The following is a 24,106-nucleotide window of genomic DNA, read 5'->3' on the forward strand; positions in this document are numbered from 1 at the left end:
GACACAGAGTGAATCTCCCTCCACACCATCCCATCACACACTCCCATGGTCAGACAACGAGTGAATCTCCCTCCACACCGTCCCATCACACACTCCCGTGGTCAGACACAGAGTGAATCTCCCTCCACACCGTCCCATCACACACTCCCAGGGTCAGACACAGAGTGAATCTCCCTCCACACCGTCCCATCACACACTCCCAGGGTCAGACACAGAGTGAAACTCCCTCCACACCGTCCCATCACACACTCCCAGGGTCAGACACAGAGTGAATCTCCCTCCACACCGTCCCATCACACACTCCCAGGGTCAGACACAGAGTGAAACTCCCTCCACACCGTCCCATCACACACTCCTGGGGTCAGACACAGGGTGAAACTCCCTCCACACCGTCCCATCACATACTCCCGGGGTCAGACACAGAGTGAATCTCCCTCCACACTGTCCCATCACACACTCCCAGGGTCAGACACAGAGTGAATCTCCCTCCACACCGTCCCATCACACACTCCCAGGGTCAGACACAGAGTGAATCTCCCTCCACACCGTCCCATCACACACTCCCGTGGTCAGACACAGAGTGAAGCTCCCTCCACACCATCCCATCACACCGTCCATCCCGTGAAAATCATTTTCACCTCATTCTTCCAGGCAACACCATTTCCAGATCCAACAACTTGGTGTCCCGAACAGGAGTAAAGGACAGAAATAATCCAGAAGGTGGCAGGAAATTTCAGTGTGCGAGGATTTCAATGTCAGCGAAGCATCTTGTTGCTGCCTCACTGCACTCTGCTCTGCTTTACTTTAAATGAAGTTAAACAGTACTGTTCGGCTACACATTGTGTATTAATTTGACGATTCGGTGTGATGTAGTCACTGCCCACGGTCCATTGTACAATCTGTTTTCTCAGGCTATAGATTCAGGCCCTCAGCCCCCAGTAATCAGAATCCGGTTTAATATCACCAGCGTATGTCGCGAAACTTGTTGTTCTTGCAGCAGCGGTACATTACAATACAGATAAAAAATATAATTACAATTTTATATATAGACAAAATTAGTGTTGTTGGGTTCACTGCCCATTCAGAAATCGGATGGCAGAGGGGAAGAGGCTGTTCCTGAATCATTGAGTGTGGATCTTCAGGCTCCTCTACCCCCTCCCTGATAGTAGCAGTGAGAAGAGGACATGCTCTGGGTGATGGAGGGTCTTTAATGATGGATGTCGCCTGGTTGAAGCATCTTCTTTTGAAGGGGTCCTGGATGCTAAGGAGGCTGGTACCCATGAGTTTGCAACTTTCTGCAGCTTTTCCTGATCCTGTGCAGTGACGATGTCCTTGAAGCTAGGAAGGCGATGGTAGTACCGTGGTGAGCATCACTGCCTTTCAGTAAGTGAACAACTGTTCTAAACCTACACACATGGTGGGGCGGAGAATCACGAATGGGGCCAATTAGAGAAGTAACCTGCAGCAGGAAAACAGGGAACGGAACCTCACTAAGTGCCAGAGGGAATCAGCAGGTCCGGCAGCATCTATGGAGAGGAATAAACAGTCGAAGTTTCAGACCGAGACCCTCCATCAGGACTGGAAAGGAAGGGGGACAAAGCCAGAATAAGGAGGTGGGGGAGGACAAGCCAGCAGGTGATGTGAGAGCAGGTGAGCGGGAAAGGGCCAGGGATGAAGAAAGAAGCTGGGAGGGAATAGGTGGAAGAGCTGAAGGAGGAGTAATCTGAAAGGGGAGGAGGGTGGACCATGGGAGAAAGGGAGGGAGGAGGGAACCAGGGAGAGACCATGGCAGGCGAGGAGAGGAAAAGGAAATAGAGAGGAGCCAGAATGGGAAATGGAGAAAGAGGAAAGGGGGATGAGGAGGAATTATCGAAAGTTAGAGAAATTGATGCTCATACTATCAGGCTGGAGGCTACCCAGATGGAATACGAGGCTCTGCTCGTCCAGTCTGAGCGTGGTCTCGTCGTGGCAGTAGAGGATGCCCTGGGTCGGCAGGTTGTAAAGGAAAGGGGAAGTAGAATTAGTATGCGTGGCCATCAGCAAATCCTGCCTGTTGCGGGGGATGGAGTGAAGGAATCTCCAGTTGTTAAGTTTGAACAGATGACTGAGGGTTTGAGTTCTCATCTAAACTGAGCTTTCTAACTGGGAAGAAACAGAATGAGGTGCATCATCAGTGAGAGTTTAACAGCAGCTGCCTGCCGGCCTGGGTAAAATCCAGAGAATGTCTGAGAGAAAAAAGGAAACTGTTTGGACATTTGCAGTCTAATCACAACTGAGAAAGAGGTGGTGCAGTCACTTACAACATCAGCAAACAGTGGCAAACTCCATCTCACACTCCCGGAACACATCCTGCAGTCAGGAAAGATCACGAGCTTGAGGTGGATGAAGAGGGCTGGACTTTGCAAACCCATACTCACATCATTCTACAGATGTGTAATAGAGAGCCCCTGGACCAAGGTCCCCTAACAACAACCTCAGAGCAAAGAACTGGAATTGGTTTATTATTGTCTTGTCTTGCAAACTGTTCATAGTTTACTGGAAAGGGACAAAGCAGAACCCTCTCAGCAGAGTGTCTGAGAAAGATACCGGTAATTTACCCAACGTTAATCAGCTGGGGAAAGGGGGAATTCTTGTCGAGAGACACAACCCATCAAACCGGTTTGACCAGCTAAGCAAGCGAAGACTGACTGTGACTGACAGGGCAGCCAATCAATACACTGACAAGTTCACTCCTCTGGTGGCTGAACCATTAACCATCTTGCTGATAGCTGGTTGTTTTCTCTGGAACTGAAACATTGGCATGAGGAAGTCTGGCCTCTGTACAACAGGCAAAACTGACAGCGCTGATGGAGACTTGTAAGATGGCAGAAGGAAAAGCAGCCGACATCGACACAGATTCTGATAGCTTTTGGTGTAGTTCACAACTCTGATCATTTCTGGAGGGAAAGGGGATTTCTTACAGCTGTAAGAACCGCTACCAAGAATGTACAGTTGCTGCAAGAATTCATGGATGTTGTACAGTTGCCGACAGAAGTGACCGTATTGAAATGTAAAGTCCACTCCAAGTTCATTCGTTATGTGCCCTATCATGTGACATGGGCAATCACGGTCTTTCCATGACCACAATTGTTTTTGGCACATTTTTCTGCAAAATGATTTGCTGTTGCCATTGCCTTCTGGGCAGTGCCTTTACAAGACGGGTGACCCCAGCCATTACCAATACTCTTCAGAGATTGTCTGACTGAAGTCAGTGGTCACATAATCAGGACTTGTGCAGAGTAAGGTCTAGAATTAACTCAGACTCAAAATAAACATGACGGCGATTCAATCAAAAGGCAAAACCACAAACAGTAGTACTAGAAACGGAACTCTGTGATTGAGCACCGAGTGCTCAGCACGAAGTCATTAAGTGCAGACTTTTCCTGAAGGAATGTGGCAGGCAATCATTGGCAGTCCGCATTTTAAAGGGACGGTGGTAGCTAACCATACTCCGGGAAATGGAGCTCTGAAACTTGGATGCCTGCCACTGTTCAGACTGGTCTTTGCTATTCACCTCCTTTGCTGGTGAAGAGCTTTCTACAGGGGCACAATTGAGAGCATCCTGACTGGCTGCATCACTGCCTGGTGTATGAACTGTACTTCCCTCAATCGCAGGACTCTGCAGAGAGTGGTGCGGACAGCCCAGCTCATCTGTAGTGTGAACTTCCCACTATTCAGGACATTCACAAGGACAGGTGTGTAAAACGGGCCCGTAGGGTCATTGGGGACCCGAGTCACCCCAACCACAAACTGTTCCAGCTGCTACCATCTGGGAAGCGGTACCGCAGCATAAAAGCCAGGACCAACAGGCTCCGGGACAGCTTCTTCCACCAGGCCAGCAGACTGATTAATTCATTCTGATAACAACTGTATTTCTATGTTATATTGACTGTCCTGTTGACATACTATTTATTTACTATAAATTACTATTAATTGCAGATTGCACATTTACATAGAGATAGAACGTAAAGATTTTTAGTCCTTATGTATATGAAGGATGTAAGTAATAAAGTCAATTTAATTCAAAGACAGGTGATCCTGTCTGACCTGTACTAAGATAAACATAAAACAGCTGTGACGATAAGATTTCTGTCTCATTGTTGACTTCTGAAGAACCTTCAAACTCTGCCAGAGATGGCCCCAAACCCAGCCACAAAAGGAGGAAGGTTGAGCATGGAACTAGGAACCCAATCTCATCAAAACCCAGAGCTACAGAAGCTGCAAAGACCCCATCCTGCAGGAGGAGGAGCTTTGAAGATGCGTTACACCTAGGGACAACCTTAAAGTCTGGCCCAGAACAGAGGAACTGTGGGGCTGATCGCTTAAGAAGAACATCATGTGTAGATTGAACACACAATTGACTGAGCCCCCACAACTCTCATGAGGAGCCACCTCCCTCTGAATAAAGACATCTCTCCTCACCTCTGTTCTGAACAGCCTGTCCCTTATCCTCACACCTTGTCCTCGGTGATCTCAGCCAGGGAGAGCATCCTGCTGTGCCCAGTTAATCAAACGCTAAGTTTTAAAATTTCACAGAGATTCCCTCTCACTTTCTGAATGTGTCCCAGTCAACCGCTTGTCATAGGGAAATCCACCATCCCCGAAACCTGACCAGAGAGCTCCTGTTGTGCTCCCTCCACATCCTTCCTCAGGCAAGAAGACCAGAACCGTCCATAATCTCACCAAGCTGTTACACAAGTGTTCATTCCTGTGATCAAAGCTTCTCCGGCAGAGGAGAAGAGTTTATACAAAGGGCCCAAAGTATTGTTGGGATCCCTATCACCCATCCCACAACCTCATTAACCCACTACCATCAGGAAGGAGGTACAGGAACATCAGAACTAGGACTGTCAGACTGGGTACCAGCTTCTTCCCTTAGGCTGTGAGACTAATGATTACCCTGTCACCTCCGAGGTCTCATCACCACACATGTTGAATTATAGTTTATTGACTTATTTGTGGTGATATTTTGTTTCATGTATTGCATGTGATAGGTGTTGTGTGTGACAGGTGTAGTGTGTGATATGTGTTGGGTGTGATAGGTGTTGTGTGTGATAGGTGTGTGTGACAGGTGTTGTGTGAGATAGGTGTTGGGTGTGACAGGTGTGTGTGAGAGGTGTTGTGTGTGAGAGCTGTGTGTGACAGGTGTTGTGTGTGACTGGTGTTGTGTGTGACAGGTGTTGTGTGTGACAGGTGTTGTGTGTGACAGGTGTTGTGTGTGACTGGTGTGTGTGACTGGTGTTGTGTGTGACAGGTGTTGTGGGTGATTGGTGTTGTGGGTGATTGGTGTTGTGTGTGACTGGTGTTGTGTGTGACTGGTGTTGTGTGTGACTGGTGCTGTGTGTGATTGGAGTTGTGTGTGATTGGTGTTGTGTGTGACAGGTGTTGTGTGTGATTGGTGTTGTGTGTGACTGGTGTTGTGTGTGACAGGTGTGTGTGAGAGGTGTTGTGTGTGATTGTTGTTGTGTGTGATTGGTGTTTGTGTGTGATAGGTGTTGTGTGTGACAGGTGTTGTGTGTGATAGGTGTTTGTGTGTGATAGGTGTTGTGTGTGACAGGTGTTGTGTGTGACTGGTGTGTGTGACTGGTGTTGTGTGTGACTGTTGTGTGTGACTGATGTTGTGTGTGATTGGTGTTGTGTGTGACAGGTGTTGTGCGTGATTGATGTTGTGTGTGACAGGTGTTGTGTGTGATAGGTGTTGTGTGTGACTGGTGTTGTGTGTGACAGGTGTTGTGTGTGATTGATGTTGTGTGTGATTGGTGTTGTGTGTGATTGGTGTTGTGTGTGACAGGTGTTGTGTGTGACAGGTGTGTGTGACAGGTGTTGTGTGTGATTGATGTTGTGTGTGATTGGTGTTGTGTGTGACAGGTGTTGTGTGTGACAGGTGTTGTGTGTGACTGGTGTTGTGTGTGACAGGTGTTGTGTGTGATTGGTGTTGTGTGTGATTGGTGTTGTGTGTGACAGGTGTTGTGTGTGATTGGTGTTGTGTGTGACAGGTGTAGTGTGTGATATGTGTTGTGTGTGACAGGTGTTGTGTGTGACAGGTGTTGTGTGTGACAGGTGTTGTGTGTGACAGGTGTTGTGTGTGATTGATGTTGTGTGTGACAGGTGTTGTGTGTGACAGGTGTTGTGTGTGATTGATGTTGTGTGTGACAGGTGTTGTGTGTGACAGGTGTTGTGTGTGATTGATGTTGTGTGTGATAGGTGTTGTGTGTGATAGGTGTTGTGTGTGACAGGTGTTGTGTGTGATTGGTGTTGTGTGTGACAGGTGTTGTGTGTGATTGATGTTGTGTGTGATTGATGTTGTGTGTGATTGGTGTTGTGTGTGATTGGTGTTGTGTGTGACAGGTGTTGTGTGTGATTGGTGTTGTGTGTGATTGGTGTTGTGTGTGATATGTGTTGTGAGTGACAGGTGTTGTGTGGCACTCCGGGGTCCAGAGGAACGTTGTTGCGTTTGGCTGTACACATGTAGAGACAGGTGACAATAAACTTGGTGGAACTTGAACTTGAGAGTGGAGGAACACACAGGAGATGAGGTCCAGGTTATGAAGACTGTTAAGGGTGGGAGACTAGGAAATACAGAGGGGGGGAATTAATACGAGAGCGAGAGGGAAGGGTGGACACCCAACCATCAGACCGGACCCTGAGGCTACCTCCATCAGTAGCTGCCCACCACCGGCTATTCCGTTAGGGCAGCATGTACTCTGAGCTGTGGCAGAGACCACTCTAACTGGCCGGAGAAGTGAACACGTTCACTGTCCCCGCCCGGAGACAAGCGAGTCCACTGAGTGGGGAACAAGGGGTGATTCCCCCTCCATCAACCCTGCACCAGATGAGATGGAGTGTCCTGTCTGGTCATGAACGTGGGCGGTGTGGGAAGAGAGAAGGCAAGGGTGCCTGCAGAATTTTCACCCAACCGGCCCCCCCTCCCCCACCGTGAGCACCCCGTGCCGTCGACTTACCGAAGTAGCAGGTGACGAGAAGGCGTAAGAGGGTGCGGACGATGTGCCTGGAGCTGAGGGTAGGGCCCAGCTTTGCCGAGAGCCACTTCACCGTCTTACAGGCCGTGTCTGTGGGGTGGTGGGGCAACAGGGTCAGTGCTGGACATCCCACACAAGCTCAGCTGCTGCCCCATCACACCTCGTCTCTCACTCTCTCCTCACAGAACCCACACCAGCACCTCCCACCCCGAATCCCCTCCCTTCTCCTCACAGAACCCACACCAGCACCTCCCACCCCGAATCCCCTCCCTTCTCCTCACAGCCCGACCCACACCAGCACCTCCCACCCCGAATCCCCTCCCTTCTCCTCACAGAACCCACACCAGCACCTCCCACCCCGAATCCCCTCCCTTCTCCTCACAGCCCGACCCACACACCAGCACCTCCCACCCCGAATCCCCTCCCTTCTCCTCACAGCCCGACCCACACACCAGCACCTCCCACCCCGAATCCCCTCCCTTCTCCTCACAGAACCCACACCAGCACCTCCCACCCCGAATCCCCTCCCTTCTCCTCACAGAACCCACACCAGCACCTCCCACCCCGAATCCCCTCCCTTCTCCTCACAGAACCCACACCAGCACCTCCCACCCCGAATCCCCTCCCTTCTCCTCACAGAACCCACACCAGCACCTCCCACCCCGAATCCCCTCCCTTCTCCTCACAGAACCCACACCAGCACCTCCCACCCCGAATCCCCTCCCTTCTCCTCACAGCCCGACCCACACACCAGCACCTCCCACCCCGAATCCCCTCCCTTCTCCTCACAGAACCCACACCAGCACCTCCCACCCCGAATCCCCTCCCTTCTCCTCACAGAACCCACACCAGCACCTCCCACCCCGAATCCCCTCCCTTCTCCTCACAGAACCCACACCAGCACCTCCCACCCCGAATCCCCTCCCTTCTCCTCACAGAACCCACACCAGCACCTCCCACCCCGAATCCCCTCCCTTCTCCTCACAGAACCCACACCAGCACCTCCCACCCCGAATCCCCTCCCTTCTCCTCACAGAACCCACACCAGCACCTCCCACCCCGAATCCCCTCCCTTCTCCTCACAGAACCCACACCAGCACCTCCCACCCCGAATCCCCTCCCTTCTCCTCACAGAACCCACACCAGCACCTCCCACCCCGAATCCCCTCCCTTCTCCTCACAGAACCCACACCAGCACCTCCCACCCCGAATCCCCTCCCTTCTCCTCACAGAACCCACACCAGCACCTCCCACCCCGAATCCCCTCCCTTCTCCTCACAGCCCGACCCACACCAGCACCTCCCACCCCGAATCCCCTCCCTTCTCCTCACAGAACCCACACCAGCACCTCCCACCCCGAATCCCCTCCCTTCTCCTCACAGCCCGACCCACACACCAGGCAATACCTTTACCCTGCCCATCCCTTAACCAAACTTACACCCACATCTCACCCACTGGCCGCCCCCCCAGCATCACCCACACCCACACCCACACCCACCTCCTCTCGGGCACCAGGGTACGTCCGTACGCGGCCAGTGTTCACACCTACATCACCAGCACACCCAAAGCTCAGCTGTCCTGGGCACGGGCCCAGCCCTGGCGGGCACTCTGATCCAGCCGGGCCAAAGGACCCATTCATAGGTTGTGGCCATTTCTCTCTTCCATCCCACAGCCCTGTCCTCTCCCCCATGAGACCAGCCGCACCCTTACCGAGTAATATCTTCTGCTCCTTGTTCTCGCTCAGCTCCTCGTCCTCCTCCACACTTTGCCTCAGCTGCTCACACACTCCGGCCTCCGGGGTGCTGCACAACACAGCTGTGGCCTCTGCCTCCTCCTCCTCCTCTGTATCCTCCTCCTCTTCATCTTCCTCAGGGGGCCTCAGCTCCTGTCCAGCGGGCGAGGGGAGATGCAGCCCGTCCCTGGCCTCCGGATCGGGGTCGGGGCCTAGCTCGTCAACTGAGGCCTCGCCATTGCTGCTGCCACCACTACCACCAGCAGCCTCAGCCTCGGCCTCAGCTGGAAAGATCCCCGGCGGCAGCTCCTCGCTCTCAGCTAGCTCGGGCCCACTACCCAGGTAGTCGGCAGCGGCCTTGCCCTCTGTGGGCCCCGCCTCATCCTCCAGGCTAGCGGCCAAGCCCGGACTGTCTGCTGGACCCTCTAGGCCGGTCAGCACCTGCAAAATGTGGGGCAGCAGGCCGGTGAGGAAGGGTCGCAGGCCAAGCCGCACCAGCAGCTGTAGCACAAAGCAGTCGGTGTAGAGGTAGAAGCGGCCGGGAAGGGAGCCGGGTCTCTCGTAGACAGCTGAGAGTGGGCCGAGCAGACAGCGCTGGGTGCCACGGGGGCCCAAGGCCCGTGCCAAGGGCTCAAACAAGTACCAGGCGGCATAGATGGCAGTGGCGTCGGCTGAGAGCAGCTCCAGCACAAAGGGCAGCAGGATGTCCAGACCCTCGGGCTCCAGCAGGTCCAACAGCTGCTCCAACTGCTGCCAGAGCGAGAAGACAAAGTCGCGGCCCAGCAGCGCAGCAGCCTCGCCCGGGGCCGGGAAGCTGCAAGCCAGCCGGTACAGGCCGGGGAAGTAGGCCGGAAAAGGGATAGTGGGGCAGCAGGGACTGAGCAGTAGGTCGGGGCTGGGTGGAGGCAGCCCTTCCTGCACGGCTGGGTAGCGGAGGGGCAGTGCCTCGGCTGCGGGGGCCGGCTGCTCACTCTCCGGCTGCAGCAAGGTGACCACGGCCTGCTGCAGGGGCCCGGCCACCTCTCGCAATCGGGAGCAGGCCAGCTGGCGGGCAGCCCGCAGGCGCTCGTCCAGCGAGGCCTCGGGCCCCAGGAGCCGCAGCCGCGGGGCGAAGAACATCTCGGCCACCAGCACGCCAAAGGCCTGCATGTCGCGCTGGAGCAGGTGGCGCAGGTGAGGGAGGCGCAGGCCCTCCCTGGGCTGGGGTGGGGCCTGAGGAGGGGGGCCTTGCAGGCCGCGGGTCAGGAAGCCACCCAGCCTTTCCAGTTCCTCCAGCGCCTGCAGCGGGTTGAAACCCTGTGGCAGCAGCAGGCGGCCCTCTTCCTCCTCCCCCTCCCTCTGGCCTTGGCTCACCCTACCAGGGGCCTCCTCTAGGCCTGAGAGGGAATCCAGAGCCTCGGTTCCCTCCTCCAGGTCCCCTGTCTCCTCCTCCCCCTCTGCCGCCACCGGCTCTCGGCCCGCTGCCTCTCCCCCCTCCTCCTCGGGCACCGGCCTGGCGAGGCGGCGCTGCCCCGGGCGCTGTCGGCGGGTAACGGCGGGCGGCTCAGCCGGCTCCCAGCCAGGCCCCGCCAGGCGCTGGGGGTGGGGCTGGTCGAAGAGCTGCACCACGCCGTAGCTGGTGAGGTGTGTGTGCGCGTCCACCAGAGGCAGGCAGACGTTTTTGGCGCGCACAGCCTCCTTGCCCGAGAGCCTGTGGCCGAAGGTCAGGTCGACCCAGTGATGGAGGTGGAGTGAGACCTCAGGTGACTCCAGCAGCCGGCGGTGTGCGGCCACGAATCCAGCGGGCGTGCCACACCAGGCTGGCACCTCCAGGTCGGGCATGTCGTCGTGGATCGATTGGAAAACGGTGGGGTCGGTGTAGAACTCGGGAATGCACTCGTCCGGCGTCCACGCCTGCATGCGCTCCACGCTGCCCGGGTACTCGTGAGGCTCCCACTGCGAGCGGACATGGCGGCAGAGCAGCGAGCGCGGGGTCCGCCGGGCCCGGTACACGTAGTAGGTGATGTCGGACAGCACGTCGGGGATGTGGTGTGGGACGTGCAGCCTCTCGCTGCCTCCCGGGCCCGCCCCCGCCCCCGCCTCCCGGTAGGTGAAGTCCAGCTGCCGGTCACCCTTGTTGAGGCGAAACTTGGACTTGCGGAGGTCGCGGAGTCGGCCGTGGGGCGAGGTGAAGTCCGTTACCCAGGGGAGTACTGGGTGGTAGTTGGGGTCACCCCAACGCCGGCCGGCCAGCCGGTTCAACGCCATCAGGTAAGCAAAGTTGCTGAGCCGCCCGTGAACCCAGTGGGTGACCAGCTCCCGCAGAGACCCTGTCTCTCCACACAGCCCCTGCTCTCCCTCCTCGGGCGTGGCCGCTGCCTGGCTTTGCTCCCCGCCTCCCTCCGGCCCCTCGTAGTCCGCCAGGTTGAGGCGCAGGCGGGTGAAGAGGCGCTCGTCCAGCGACAGGTGGGTGGGAGTGAGGGTGCCGCAGGCCAGGCCCTGATGGTGACAGGCCCTCATAGCCTGCAGGGCCTGGTACAGCACAAAGAGCACCTTGGTGTGGCTGCCCGCCAGCTTGGCGGGGCTGAAAGTGAGCGCGTCGCGCAGGGTGTGGCTGGGCAGCAGCTGCACCAGGTACAGGGCCTCGGCTGACTCCAGGAGGGCCTCAGCGGGCAGCAGGTTGGGATGTGGGCTCCCCAGGGCTCGGTCTGGGCTACCCTCCCGCTCAGGGCTTCCCCCTGGCCCCACCCAGGTGAAGCTGCAGCCCAGCACCCTGCTGAGGGAGGCCTTCAGGGCCTGCAAACAGGGTGTTGCCCAAACCTTGGCTCCAGGTTCAGGCCCCACCGGCCTGGCAAACCTCTCGTGGGCCTCACGCCACAGGTTCTGGTAGTTCTGCTCAGCCACATGACTCATGAAGCCGCAGAAGGAATCAAGGTCAGGGTCGGGGGCCAGGGGCTCTGACGGCAGCCAGCAAGCGAGCCGACTCTTCCTCAGGCCCTGGATGGAGATGCGGGCCCAGCCGGAAGGCAGCTTGTTGACAGAGGCCTGCAGCAGCGTAGAGAGTTCAGCCTGGTTCAGCCCCTCGGGCCTGGGACAGGGCCCGGGCCAGCTTTGCCGCAAACTGCCCAGCCACCTCACCGGCACCAGAGCCACCAGCTGCCCCCCTTCACCCAGCGCCAGCTGCCCGCCATCGATGCTAAGGTCCGTCTGTACCGCCGCCAGCAGCCACTCCATCTTCTCTGGTCCCCCCGGACAGTGTGTCGGACCCTGGGGAGATGGGGGCCCGTCAATCGGCAGTAGATGGAGCCCACCTGTGGGAACAAAGCAGGCCGGTTCAGACCTAGCACCCAAAAAGACCACACCACCAGCCCACCCAACAATGCTAATGCTCTTAGCACTGTCAGTGAACCCTCCCACCCGCTTAAGAATCTCTTTGACCCCCTACCATCAGGCTGGAGGTATCGTAGCATTAGGACAAAGACTGTTAGTCGGGGAACAGTTTCTTTCCCCAGGTCATGAGACACCACCCAGGTCTCGTCACGTATGAAGTGCCAGTAGGGTTATACCGTTTACTTCTTACTTTCTGTCAGAAATGCACCTTTTATTTGTTATTTCTGGTGTACATGTGTACAGTTGTGTGTAAGGTATATGTACTGTGTCGGCCCAGAGGAACATTGTGTGACAATAAACTGAATTTGAACACTAATGACCCCACCCACTCAACGAGCAAACTCCGTCTCTATAAACCCTCCTCCAACCTGCCCAGTCAGAACCACAACCAAACCCTGCTGGGGTCAACCTAAACCAGCATCCCACCCCTTACCAGCAAACGCCCACAAAGACCATTGTCAGCCACACACCACGGTCACTGGGACAGAGAGACAGAGGGAGAGGCAGTGAAGATGGAAGGAGGGGACGAAGAGGGAGAGGTGGAAGGAGGGGACGAGGAGGGAGAGGTGGAAGGAGGGGACGAAGAGGGAGATGTGGAAGGAGGGGACGAAGAGGGAGAGGTGGAAGGAGGGGATGAAGAGGGAGAGGTGGAAGGAGGGGATGAAGAGGGAGATGTGGAAGGAGGGGATGAAGAGGGAGAGGTGGAAGGAGGGATGAAGAGGGAGAGGTGGAAGGAGGGGATGAAGAGGGAGATGTGGAAGGAGGGGATGAAGAGGGAGAGGTGGAAGGAGGGATGAAGAGGGAGAGGTGGAAGGAGGGATGAAGAGGGAGAGGTGGAAGGAGGGGACGAGGAGGGAGAGGTGGAAGGAGGGGACGAAGAGGGAGATGAGGAAGGAGGGGACGAAGAGGGAGAGGTGGAAGGAGGGGACGAGGAGGGAGAGGTGGAAGGAGGGGACGAGGAGGGAGAGGTGGAAGGAGGGGACGAGGAGGGAGATGTGGAAGGAGGGGACGAAGAGGGAGAGGTGGAAGGAGGGGACGAAGAGGGAGAGGTGGAAGGAGGGGACGAGGAGGGAGAGGTGGAAGGAGGGGACGAGGAGGGAGAGGTGGAAGGAGGGGACGAGGAGGGAGAGGTGGAAGGAGGGGATGAAGAGGGAGAGGTGGAAGGAGGGGATGAGGAGGGAGATGTGGAAGGAGGGGATGAAGAGGGAGAGGTGGAAGGAGGGGATGAGGAGGGAGAGGTGGAAGGAGGGGATGAAGAGGGAGAGGTGGAAGGAGGGGATGAGGAGGGAGAGGTGGAAGGAGGGGATGAGGAGGGAGATATGGAAGGAGGGGATGAAGAGGGAGAGGTGGAAGGAGGGGATGAGGAGGGAGAGGTGGAAGGAGGGGATGAGGAGGGAGAGGTGGAAGGAGGGGATGAGGAGGGAGAGGTAGAAGGAGGGGATGAAGAGGGAGAGGTGGAAGGAGGGGATGAGGAGGGAGAGGTGGAAGGAGTGGATGAAGAGGGAGAGGTGGAAGGAGGGGAGGAAGGGCACACTGTCTCACCAAAAACGGGCAGCCAGGATGGTCATCGGACACTCCTCCAACAGGAGGCGGGATTCAGCACAACATCCCCCCACTGACACCACACCCTCAGTGTGCGGTACTAAACTCACATTACCCTGCAGATTCCACTGAGACTCCGGGGTGAAATCAACGGAGCCCGGACCATGATGGTGGGATCCCCGAACTGTGAACTGCCCTCAGACACTCCTTCCAGACAAGGTGAGGCGATAACCCCACGATACAACCACTTCCAAACATGGCTGCTCATCAGCCGAAAAAATCAGCGTCAACGCCCAACCCTGCAATGGTGGGTCACCAACCTCACACCCTCAGCATCTGCTCTCAATCTCCCTCCACACTGTCCCTCACACCCTCAGCATCTGCTCTCAATCTCCCTCCACACTGTCCCTCACACCCTCAGCATCTGCTCTCAATCTCCCTCCACACTGTCCCTCACACCCTCAGCATCTGCTCTCAATCTCCCTCCACACTGTCCATCACACCCTCAGCATCTGCTCTCAATCTCCCTCCACACTGCCCCTCACACCCTCAGCATCTGTTCTCAATCTCCCTCCACACTGTCCCTCACACCCTCAGCATCTGCTCTCAATCTCCCTCCACACTGTCCCTCACACCCTCAGCATCTGCTCTCAATCTCCCTCCACACTGTCCATCACACACTCAGCATCAGACACAGAGTGAAACTCCCTCCACACCGTCCCATCACACACTCCTGGGGTCAGACACAGAGTGAATCTCCCTCCACACTGTCCATCACACACTCCCGGGGTCAGACACAGAGTGAATCTCCCTCCACACCGTCCCATCACACACTCCTGGGGTCAGACACAGAGTGAATCTCCCTCCACACTGTCCATCACACACTCCTGGGGTCAGACACAGAGTGAATCTCCCTCCACACTGTCCATCACACACTCCCGGGGTCAGACACAGAGTGAAGCTCCCTCCACACTGTCCATCACACACTCCTGGGGTCAGACACAGAGTGAATCTCCCTCCACACTGTCCATCACACACTCCCGGGGTCAGACACAGAGTGAAGCTCCCTCACACTACCTGTGTCCGAGTTGATCACCCAACCCTATTCAAGGTCCCAGCACTCAGAGTGGCCTCTCCACCAACACTCCATGTCCACTCTCCTCGTATCCCTTCATGTCCAGAAAGCGTTTGCTGTATTTTGAAGATTGTGAAAGGCACAAACAGATAGGTAGCCACAGTATTTTCCGCAGGGTAGTTGTGTCTAAAACTAGAGATGACAGATTTAACGTGAGAGGGAAAGGTTTCCCTGGGTGGGGGGTGTGAGTGTGGAACCAGCTGCCAGGAAAAGTGGGCACACTGATTTACTTAAAGACTTTGCAGCTCATCGAGCCATGTCACCCAGCAACCCCTGATTTAAGACCAGCCTGGTCACAGGATGATTTACAATTAACTTACGTATTCGAACTGTGGGATGAAATGGGAGTGCCTGTGGGACACTCCACACAGAGAACGTCCAAACTCCTGACACAGGACACTGGCGTTGAACTCTTTGCTAAACACTACGCTACCATGGTCCAATGTTTCAACGACATTTGGAAAGAGTTACGGAAAGGATAGTTTGAAGGGAACTGGCTCAGATGCAGGGAAATGAGATCAGTGCAGTGGAGTCTTTGCTCAGTCAAAGGGCCTGTTCCTATTCTGCATTGCTGAGATTGTGAATGAACCCAACGTTCCCTCCGAGGTGCACAAAGAAATTTAAACTGCGCACTAAAGGCTGTCACCCCCTCACTCGTCTGTGTGTTAAGTATCTTTCACAATCGTACACAATCACATTTCTGGAGTTTGTGATGATTTGTCTGCAGATTATACAACTGGCTTATTTATACTGTTTTTATTGAAGAAATTATTCCGTGTGGAATTATTGTTTGCACAGAGGGCTTCGGAAGCCAAGTTGCTGGATTTAAGGCAGAGATAGGTAGGTTTTGATTTTCAAGGGGTTAAGTTTATGGGGAGCAACCAGGAGAATGGGATTGAGAAACTTAGCCGTGTTTTAATGGCAGAGCAGATTTGATGGGCCGTATGGCCTAATTTTGCTCCTGTATGTTATGGGCTGTTGTAAATGGACAACCTCACATTTTCTTACATTATACTCCATCTGCCCTGAGCCCTCCCAGTCAGTCAGCGTGTCCATAGCCCTCCAAAGCCCCGCTGCACCCTGCTCCCATAATCGGCAAGGCTGAACATTGGAGCCAATGCTGTGGACAGCTAATGGCTAAGGTGTAGGCACTGACCTTTCTGGTACCCACCAGTCACAGCCCACTGTCCTATCACACTGAGAACACTCAACCCAGACAAGCTATCCCATCAGCCCCACCTTCTCTGCTCCTCAACTCAGTCCAAAGTACGGGACAGACACATTGGGGGCATGTAGAGACTCTTCGACAGGCACATGGATGAGAGGAAAGGGGTAGATTGATCTTTGAGTAGGTTAAATATCAGCACAACATTGTGGGCTGAAGGGCCTGTAGTGTGCTGTATGCTCTAACACACAAAAAAAAATTGGAGGAACTCAGCAACTCCCAATGAAGGCTCCTACCCTGAATCGTGCACCGTTTATTCCTCTCCATAGACGCTGCCTGACCTGCTGAATTCCTCCGGCATTTTGGGTGTGTTGTTCTGGATTTCCAGCATCTGCAGAATCTCTGGTGTGTTTTTGCAGGACAACGTGGGAAGGGAGAAGGATGGTTCTGAAATCAGTGGGAGGCCGCGCTCAATGTCAGCAGGTGGTCTGTCGGAAGGGGACGGGGAGAGGCGAATTCCAAGGTCTACGTCTGACAATGTCAGCAGGTGGTCTGTCGGAAGGGGACGGGGAGAGGCGAATTCCAAGGTCTACGTCTGACAATGTCAGCAGGTGGTCTGTCGGAAGGGGACGGGGAGAGGCGAATTCCAAGGTCTACGTCTGACAATGTCAGCAGGTGGTCTGTCGGAAGGGGACGGGGAGAGGCGAATTCCAAGGTCTACGTCTGACAATGTCAGCAGGTGGTCTGTCGGAAGGGGACGGGGAGAGGCGAATTCCAAGGTCTACGTCTGACAATGTCAGCAGGTGGTCTGTCGGAAGGGGACGGGGAGAGGCGAATTCCAAGGTCTACGTCTGACAATGTCAGCAGGTGGTCTGTCGGAAGGGGACGGGGAGAGGCGAATTCCAAGGTCTACGTCTGACAATGTCAGCAGGTGGTCTGTCGGAAGGGGACGGGGAGAGGCGAATTCCAAGGTCTACGTCTGACAATGTCAGCAGGTGGTCTGTCGGAAGGGGACGGGGAGAGGCGAATTCCAAGGTCTACGTCTGACAATGTCAGCAGGTGGTCTGTCGGAAGGGGACGGGGAGAGGCGAATTCCAAGGTCTACGTCTGACAATGTCAGCAGGTGGTCTGTCGGAAGGGGACGGGGAGAGGCGAATTCCAAGGTCTACGTCTGACAATGTCAGCAGGTGGTCTGTCGGAAGGGGACGGGGAGAGGCGAATTCCAAGGTCTACGTCTGACAATGTGACGTAGACAACAGTTGTACATTCGGGAAGGATGTGGTCAGAGTTCGGGGGTAAAAGGTGGGAAGCAGCTTTACAGAAGCGAAAAGAGGAACTCATCAGAAGTGAAAGTGTAAGACAGGGAAGGGGGTAATTGAAGAGACAATTAGAGAGCACGTTAGCAGAGAAGTTAGCGTGACACTTCAGTGTCAGCGTAAGATCCCAGTTCAATTCCCGCTACTGTCTGTAAGGAGTCTATACGTTCTCCCCGTGACCACGTGGGTTTCCTCCGGGTGCTCCGGTTTCCTCCCACATTCCAAAGACATACCAGTGAGTTTCAGCATCTGAAGTTGGTTATACTTGCGGGCAGCCCCCAGCGCATCCTTGGACACAGGCAACGCATTTTGCTGTGCATGTGACAACTACAGCTGACCTGTAAATATCAGTGGCAGGCGAGGTAAAGGACATTTGTAAAGCATTTTAAAGACGAGGAGATAATCAGGGGAAGAACAGGAACTGGAGAACGTGGTGAGGTTGATGGATCCCTTGCACTGAGCCAGGTTGGGGACCCCTGGTTTAAACATTTCTCAACCATGTCACTTTGGAAATGTTGGATGACGAGGGATGCACAGTGAAATTCCAGAACAGTATTACAAGATGTCTCAGTGGACTGAAGCTGATGAGATGACACCCAGCCCACTATCAGAAGCAGTGTATCCCAGGGATATGACTAGAGATCTTAAATCTTCATTGGCCACGTGTGATGTGTTAAAAAAATGGGGGACTGGAAACGAAGGGTAGCAGGTACAGGTCTGGTGAATCTGAATCAAACTTCAGAAGGAAGTTTACTACAAAACAATGTGAAGGTTAAGATTAACATACATCTACACACTCAAGGGTTCAAAGAAAGTCAACATGTCTTTAAGGGGAGATTCTGTTTGCCCACAAAACATGGAAGTAGAATTAGCTCATGGGACGGCAGAGCAGACCCAATCATGGCCGATTCATTATCCCTCTCAACCCCATACTCCTGCCTTCTCCCATAACCTTTGACACCTCGACTAACCAAGAAGCTATCAACTTCCGCTTTAAATATACTCAATGACTTGGCCTCCACAACTGCCTGTGGCAATGAATTCCACAGATTCACCACTTCCTGGTTAAATACAAATCCTGTTCTAATTAGACATCCTTCTATTCTGAGGCTATGCCCCCCCCGGTCCTAGACTCCCCCATTATAGGAAACAACCTTTCTACATCCACTCTATCTTGGCCTTTCAACATTCGATAGGTTTCAATGAGATCCTCTTTCATTCTTCTAAACTCCAGTGGGTACAGGCCCAAAGCCGTCAAACACTCCTCATATGTTAACCCTTTCATTCCTAGGGATCATTCCTGTGAACCTTATCTGGACCTTCTCCAATGCCAGCGCATCCATTCTTAGAGAAGTAGCCGAAAATTGCTCACAATACTCCGTGTGGTCTGACCGATGCCTTATAAAGCCTCAGCATTACATAAGAACATTAGAAATACAACAGGAGTCGGCCATCGGCCCATCAAGCCTGCCCCACCATTCAATAAGATCATGGTTGATCTGTCTGTAAACTCAGCTCCATCTACCTGCCTTTTCCCCATAACCCTCAATTCCCCTACTAGGTAAAAATCTATCTAACTGTTTCTTAAATATATTTAGTGAAGAAGCCTCAACTGCTTCCCTGGGCAGAGAATTCCACAGATTCACCACTCTCTGGGAAAAACAGTTTCTCCTCATCTCCGTCCTAAATCTTCTCCCCTGAATCTTGAGGCAATGTCCCCTAGTTCTAGTCTCACCTACCAATGGAAACAACTTTCCTACTTCTAGCTTATCTATCCCTTTCAAAATTGTGTATGTTTCTATAAGATCCCCTCTCATTCTTCTGAACTCCAGAGAGTATAGTCCCAGGTGACTCAATCTCTCCTCATAGGTTAACCCCTTCATCCCTGGAATCAACCTGGTGAACCTCCTCTGCACTGCCTCCAAAGCCAGTATATCCTTCCTCAAGTATGGAGACCAGGACTGCATGCCATACTCCAGGTGCGGCCTCACCAGTACCAGGTACAGTTGCAGCATGACCTCCCTGCTCTTGAATTCAATCCCTCTGGCAATGAAGGCCAACATTCCATTTGCCTTCTTAATAACCTGTTGAATCTGCAAGCTAACTTTTTGCGATTCATGCACAAGCACTCCCAAGTCCCTCTGCACAACAGCATGCTGTAATCTTTCACCATTTAAATAATAATCTGCCCTTCTGTTATTCCTTCCAAAGTGGATGATCTCGTATTTACCAACGTTGTATTCCATCTGCCAAACCTTGGCTCACTCATTTAACCTATCTATATCCCTCTGCAGACTCTCCACATCCTCTGTACAATTTGCTTTTCCACTCAGTTTAGTGTCATCAGCAGATTTTGTTACGCTACACTCAGTCCCCTCTTCCAAATCATCAATGTAAATGGTGAACAGCTGCGGGCCCAGCACCGACCCCTGCGACACCCCACTCACCACTGACTGCCAACCAGAGAAACACCCATTTATACCAACTCCCTGCCTTCTATTGGTTAACCAATCCACTATTAAATATTAAAGGGGCTGGATAGAGTGCATGTGGAGAGGATGTTTCCGATACTAAAGGAGTCTAGGACCAGAGGGCACAGCCTCAGAATGTAACAAAGACCATTTAGAACAGAGATGAGGAGGAATTTCTTTTACTAGAAGGTGCTGTATCAGTGAAATTCATTGCCACTGACAGCTATGGAGGCCAAGTCATTGGGTACATTTAAAATGGAGGTTAATAGCTACTTAAGAGTGTCAAAGGTTAGAGGGAGAAGGCAGATAAATGGGGTTGAGAGGGAAAGTAAATCAGAATGAAGCTCCACACACTTAGGGTCAGACACAGAGTGAAACTCCCTTCACATGTCCATCACACACTCCCGGGGTCAGACACAGAGTGAAACTCCCTCCACACTGTCCCATCACACACTTAGGGTCAGACACAGAGGGAAACTCCCTTCACACTGTCCATCACACACTCCCGGGGTCAGACACAGAGTGAAACTCCCTCCACACCGTCCCATCACACACTCCCGGGGTCAGACACAGAGTGAAACTCCCTCCGCAATAGACAATAGACAGTAGGTGCAGGAGTAGGCCATTCGGCCCTTCTAGCCAGCACCGCCATTCACTGTGATCATGGCTGATCATACATAATCAGTACCCCATTCCTGCCCTCTCCCCATATCCCTTGACCCCGCTATCTATAAGAGCTCTATCTAACTCTCTCTTGAATGCATCCAGAGATTTGGCCTCCACTGCCTTCTGGAGCAGAGCATTCCACGTATCCACCACTCTCTGGGTGAAAAAGTTTTTCCGCATCTCTGTTCTAAATGGCCTACCCCTTATTCTTAAACTGTGGCCTCTAGTTCTGGACTCACCCATCAGCGGGAACATGCTTCCTGCCTCCAGTGTGTCCAATCCCTTAATAATCTTATATGTTTCAATCAGATCCCCTCTCATCCTTCTAAATTCCAGTGTATACAAGCCCAGTCGCTCCAATCTTTCAACATATGACAGTCCTGCCATTCCGGGAATTAACCTTGTGAACCTACGCTGCACTTCCTCAATAGCAAGAATGTCCTTCCTCAAATTTGGAGACCAAAACTGCACACAATACTCTAGGTGGGGTCTCACCAGGGCCCTGTACAGCTGCAGAAGGACCTCTTTACTCCTATACTCAATTCCTCTTGTTATAAAAGCTAGCATGCCATTAGCTTTCTTCACTGCCTGCTGTACCTGCATGCTTGCTTTCATTGACTGCTGTACAAGAACATCTAGATCTCATTGTACTTCCCCTCTTCCTAACTTGACTCCATTTAGATAGTAATCTGCCTTCCTGTTCTTGCCACCAAAGTGGATAACCTCACATTTATACACATTAAACTGCATCTGCCATACATTTGCCCACTCACCCAACCTGTCCAAGTCACTCTGCATTCTCATAACATCCTCTTCACATTTCACACTGCCACCCAGCTTTGTGTCATCAGCAAATTTGCTAATGTTACTTTTAATCCCTTCATCTAAATCATTAATGTATATTGTAAACAGCTGCGGTCCCAGCACCGAACCTTGCAGTACCCCACTAGTCACTGCCTGCCATTCTGGAAGGGACCCGTTAATCACTACTCTTTGTTTCCTGTCAGCCAGCCAATTTTCAATCCATGTCAGTACTCTGCCCCCAATACCATGTGCCCTAATTTTGCCCACTAATCTCCTATGTGGGACTTTATCAAAAGCTTTCTGGAGGTCCAGATACACTACATCCACTGGCTCTCCCTTGTCCATTTTCATAGTTACATCCTCAAAAAACTCCAGAAGATTAGTCAAGCATGATTTTCCCTTCATAAATCCATGCTGACTCGGACTGATCCTTCTACTGTTATCCAAATGTGTCGTAATTTCCTCTTTTATAATTGACTCCAGCATCTTTCCCACCACTGATGTCAGGCTAACCAGTCTATAATTCCCTGTTCCACACCGTCCCATCACACACTCCGGGGGTCAGACACAGAGTGAAACTCCCTCCACACCGCCCCATCACACACTCCCAGGGTCAGACACAGAGTGAAACTCCCTCCACACCGACCCATCACACACTCCCGGGGTCAGACACAGAGTGAAGCTCCCTCACACTGTCCCATCACACACTCCCGGGTTCAGACACAGAGTGAAACTCCCTCCACACCGTCCCATCACACACTCTGGGGGTCAGACACAGAGTGAAACTCCCTCCACACCGTCCCATCACACACTCCTGGGGTCAGACACAGAGTGAATCTCCCTCCACACCGTCCCATCACACACTCCCGGGGTCAGACACAGAGAGAATCTCCCTCCACACTGACCCATCACACACTCCCGGGGTCAGACACAGAGTGAAACTCCCTCCACACCATCCCATCATACTCTCCCGCATTCAGGCACACAGTGAAACTCCTTCCACACTGTCTCATGGCACACCATGGGACAGACACAAAGTGAATCTCCCTCCACACGTCCCATCACACACTCCGGGGGTCAGACACAGAGTGAAACTCCCTCCACACCGTCCCATCACACACTCCCGGGGTCAGACACAGAGTGAAACTCCCTCCACACCGTCCCATCACACACTCCGGGGGTCAGACACAGAGTGAAACTCCCTCCACACCATCCCATCACACTCTCCCGCGTTCAGGCACACAGTGAAACTCCTTCCACACTGTCTCATGGCACACTATGGGTCAGACACAAAGTGAATCTCCCTCCACACGTCCCATCACACACTCCGGGGGTCAGACACACAGCGAAACTCCCTCCACACCGTCCCATCACACACTCCGGGGGTCAGACACAGAGTGAAACTCCCTCCACACCGTCCCATCACACACTCCCAGGGTCAGACACAGAGTGAAACTCCCTCCACACCGTCCCATCACACACTCCGGGGGTCAGACACAGAGTGAAACTCCCTCCACACCGTCCCATCACACACTCCCGGGGTCAGACACAGAGTGAAACTCCCTCCACACCGTCCCATCACACACTCCCGGGGTCAGACACAGAGTGAATCTCCCTCCACACCGTCCCATCACACACTCCTGGGGTCAGACATAGAGTGAAAATCCCTCCTCACCGTCCCATCACACACTCCCAGGGTCAGACACAGAGTGAAACTCCCTCCACACCGTCCCATCACACACTCCGGGGGTCAGACACAGAGTGAAACTCCCTCCACACCGTCCCATCACACACTCCCAGGGTCAGACACAGAGTGAAACTCCCTCCACACCGTCCCATCACACACTCCCGGGGTCAGACACAGAGTGAAACTCCCTCCACACCGTCCCATCACATACTCCCGGGGTCAGACACAGAGTGAAACTCCCTCCACACCGTCCCATCACACACTCCGGGGGTCAGACACAGAGTGAAACTCCCTCCACACCGTCCCATCACACACTCCCAGGGTCAGACACAGAGTGAAACTCCCTCCACACCATCCCATCACACACTCCCGGGGTCAGATACAGAGTGAAACTCCTTCCACACTGTCTCATGGCACACCATGGGTCAGACACAAAGTGAATCTCCCTCCACACGTCCCATCACACACTCCGGGTGTCAGACACAGAGTGAAACTCCCTCCACACCGTCCCATCACACACTCCGGGGGTCAGACACACAGCGAAACTTCTTCCACACTGTCTCATGGCACACCATGGGTCAGACACAAAGTGAATCTCTCTCCACACGTCCCATCACACACTCCTGACGTACACAAACAGTGAAGCTACTGCTGCATATCACAGTCCCGGGGTGTGCTATGCACAGATCAGTGTGTGAAGCTGCCGTGTCTTTCTCTCTCTGATGGTTCCTACCCTGGCGGGTCCCGTCCCCTACAATCCGCCCTACCGACCACTCTCCGGGCCCGTCTCCACCCCCCCGGAACTCACCGACCGCCGCTAATTCTGCAGCTGGGACAGCCGCTGGCGAGAGCAGGTCAGATGACTGGTCACGTGACGCGAGTCCCGCTACAGTGGGACACGTGACCCGGAACTCGGAAACAGATGAGATGTGTCGAGCTGCCCCAGGGCTGTGTAAACTCGGTGCAGGGTAAAGAGGGGGAGGAGAGTGGGACACGTTTGATGGAGAGCTTGCTGGAGGAGGTCAATATGAACAACATTTCCACCACAATAAAGCAACACCATGGATAGGTAACACGAGTGAATCTGCAGATGCTGGAAATAAATAAAAACACAAAATGCTGGCAGAACTCAGCAGGCCAGACAGCATCTGTGGGAGGAGGTAGACTCCGGATGAAGGGTTTCGGCCCGAAACGTCGTCA

The 24,106-nt window shown here is 53.7% G+C and overlaps 1 protein-coding gene and 1 pseudogene across 2 annotated transcripts in view; both read right to left on the reverse strand.

Annotated features, from left to right (window-relative positions):
• wdr81 (WD repeat domain 81) overlaps positions 1-23,777 on the reverse strand; it is a 44,871-nt gene extending 21,094 nt beyond the window's left edge. The window contains exons 1-3 of one of the 2 annotated variants that reach the window (XM_073053013.1): positions 23,715-23,777; positions 8,730-12,041; positions 7,002-7,109 (exon numbers count right to left, since the gene is read on the reverse strand). In XM_073053013.1, coding sequence (XP_072909114.1) covers positions 7,002-7,109; positions 8,730-11,964 — 3,343 coding nt within the window. In that variant the 5' untranslated portion in view covers positions 11,965-12,041; positions 23,715-23,777. Of the gene's footprint in view, positions 1-7,001; positions 7,110-8,729; positions 12,042-16,258; positions 18,093-23,714 lie in introns of those variants that run through there. The other variant, XM_073053012.1, reaches the window with a different exon arrangement.
• On the reverse strand, positions 12,596-15,853 carry LOC140732553 (uncharacterized; annotated as a pseudogene).
• Positions 23,778-24,106: the final 329 nt, after the last annotated feature.

This window comes from Hemitrygon akajei, chromosome 8, assembly GCF_048418815.1.
Source record: "Hemitrygon akajei chromosome 8, sHemAka1.3, whole genome shotgun sequence".
Classification (NCBI taxonomy): domain Eukaryota; kingdom Metazoa; phylum Chordata; class Chondrichthyes; order Myliobatiformes; family Dasyatidae; genus Hemitrygon; species Hemitrygon akajei.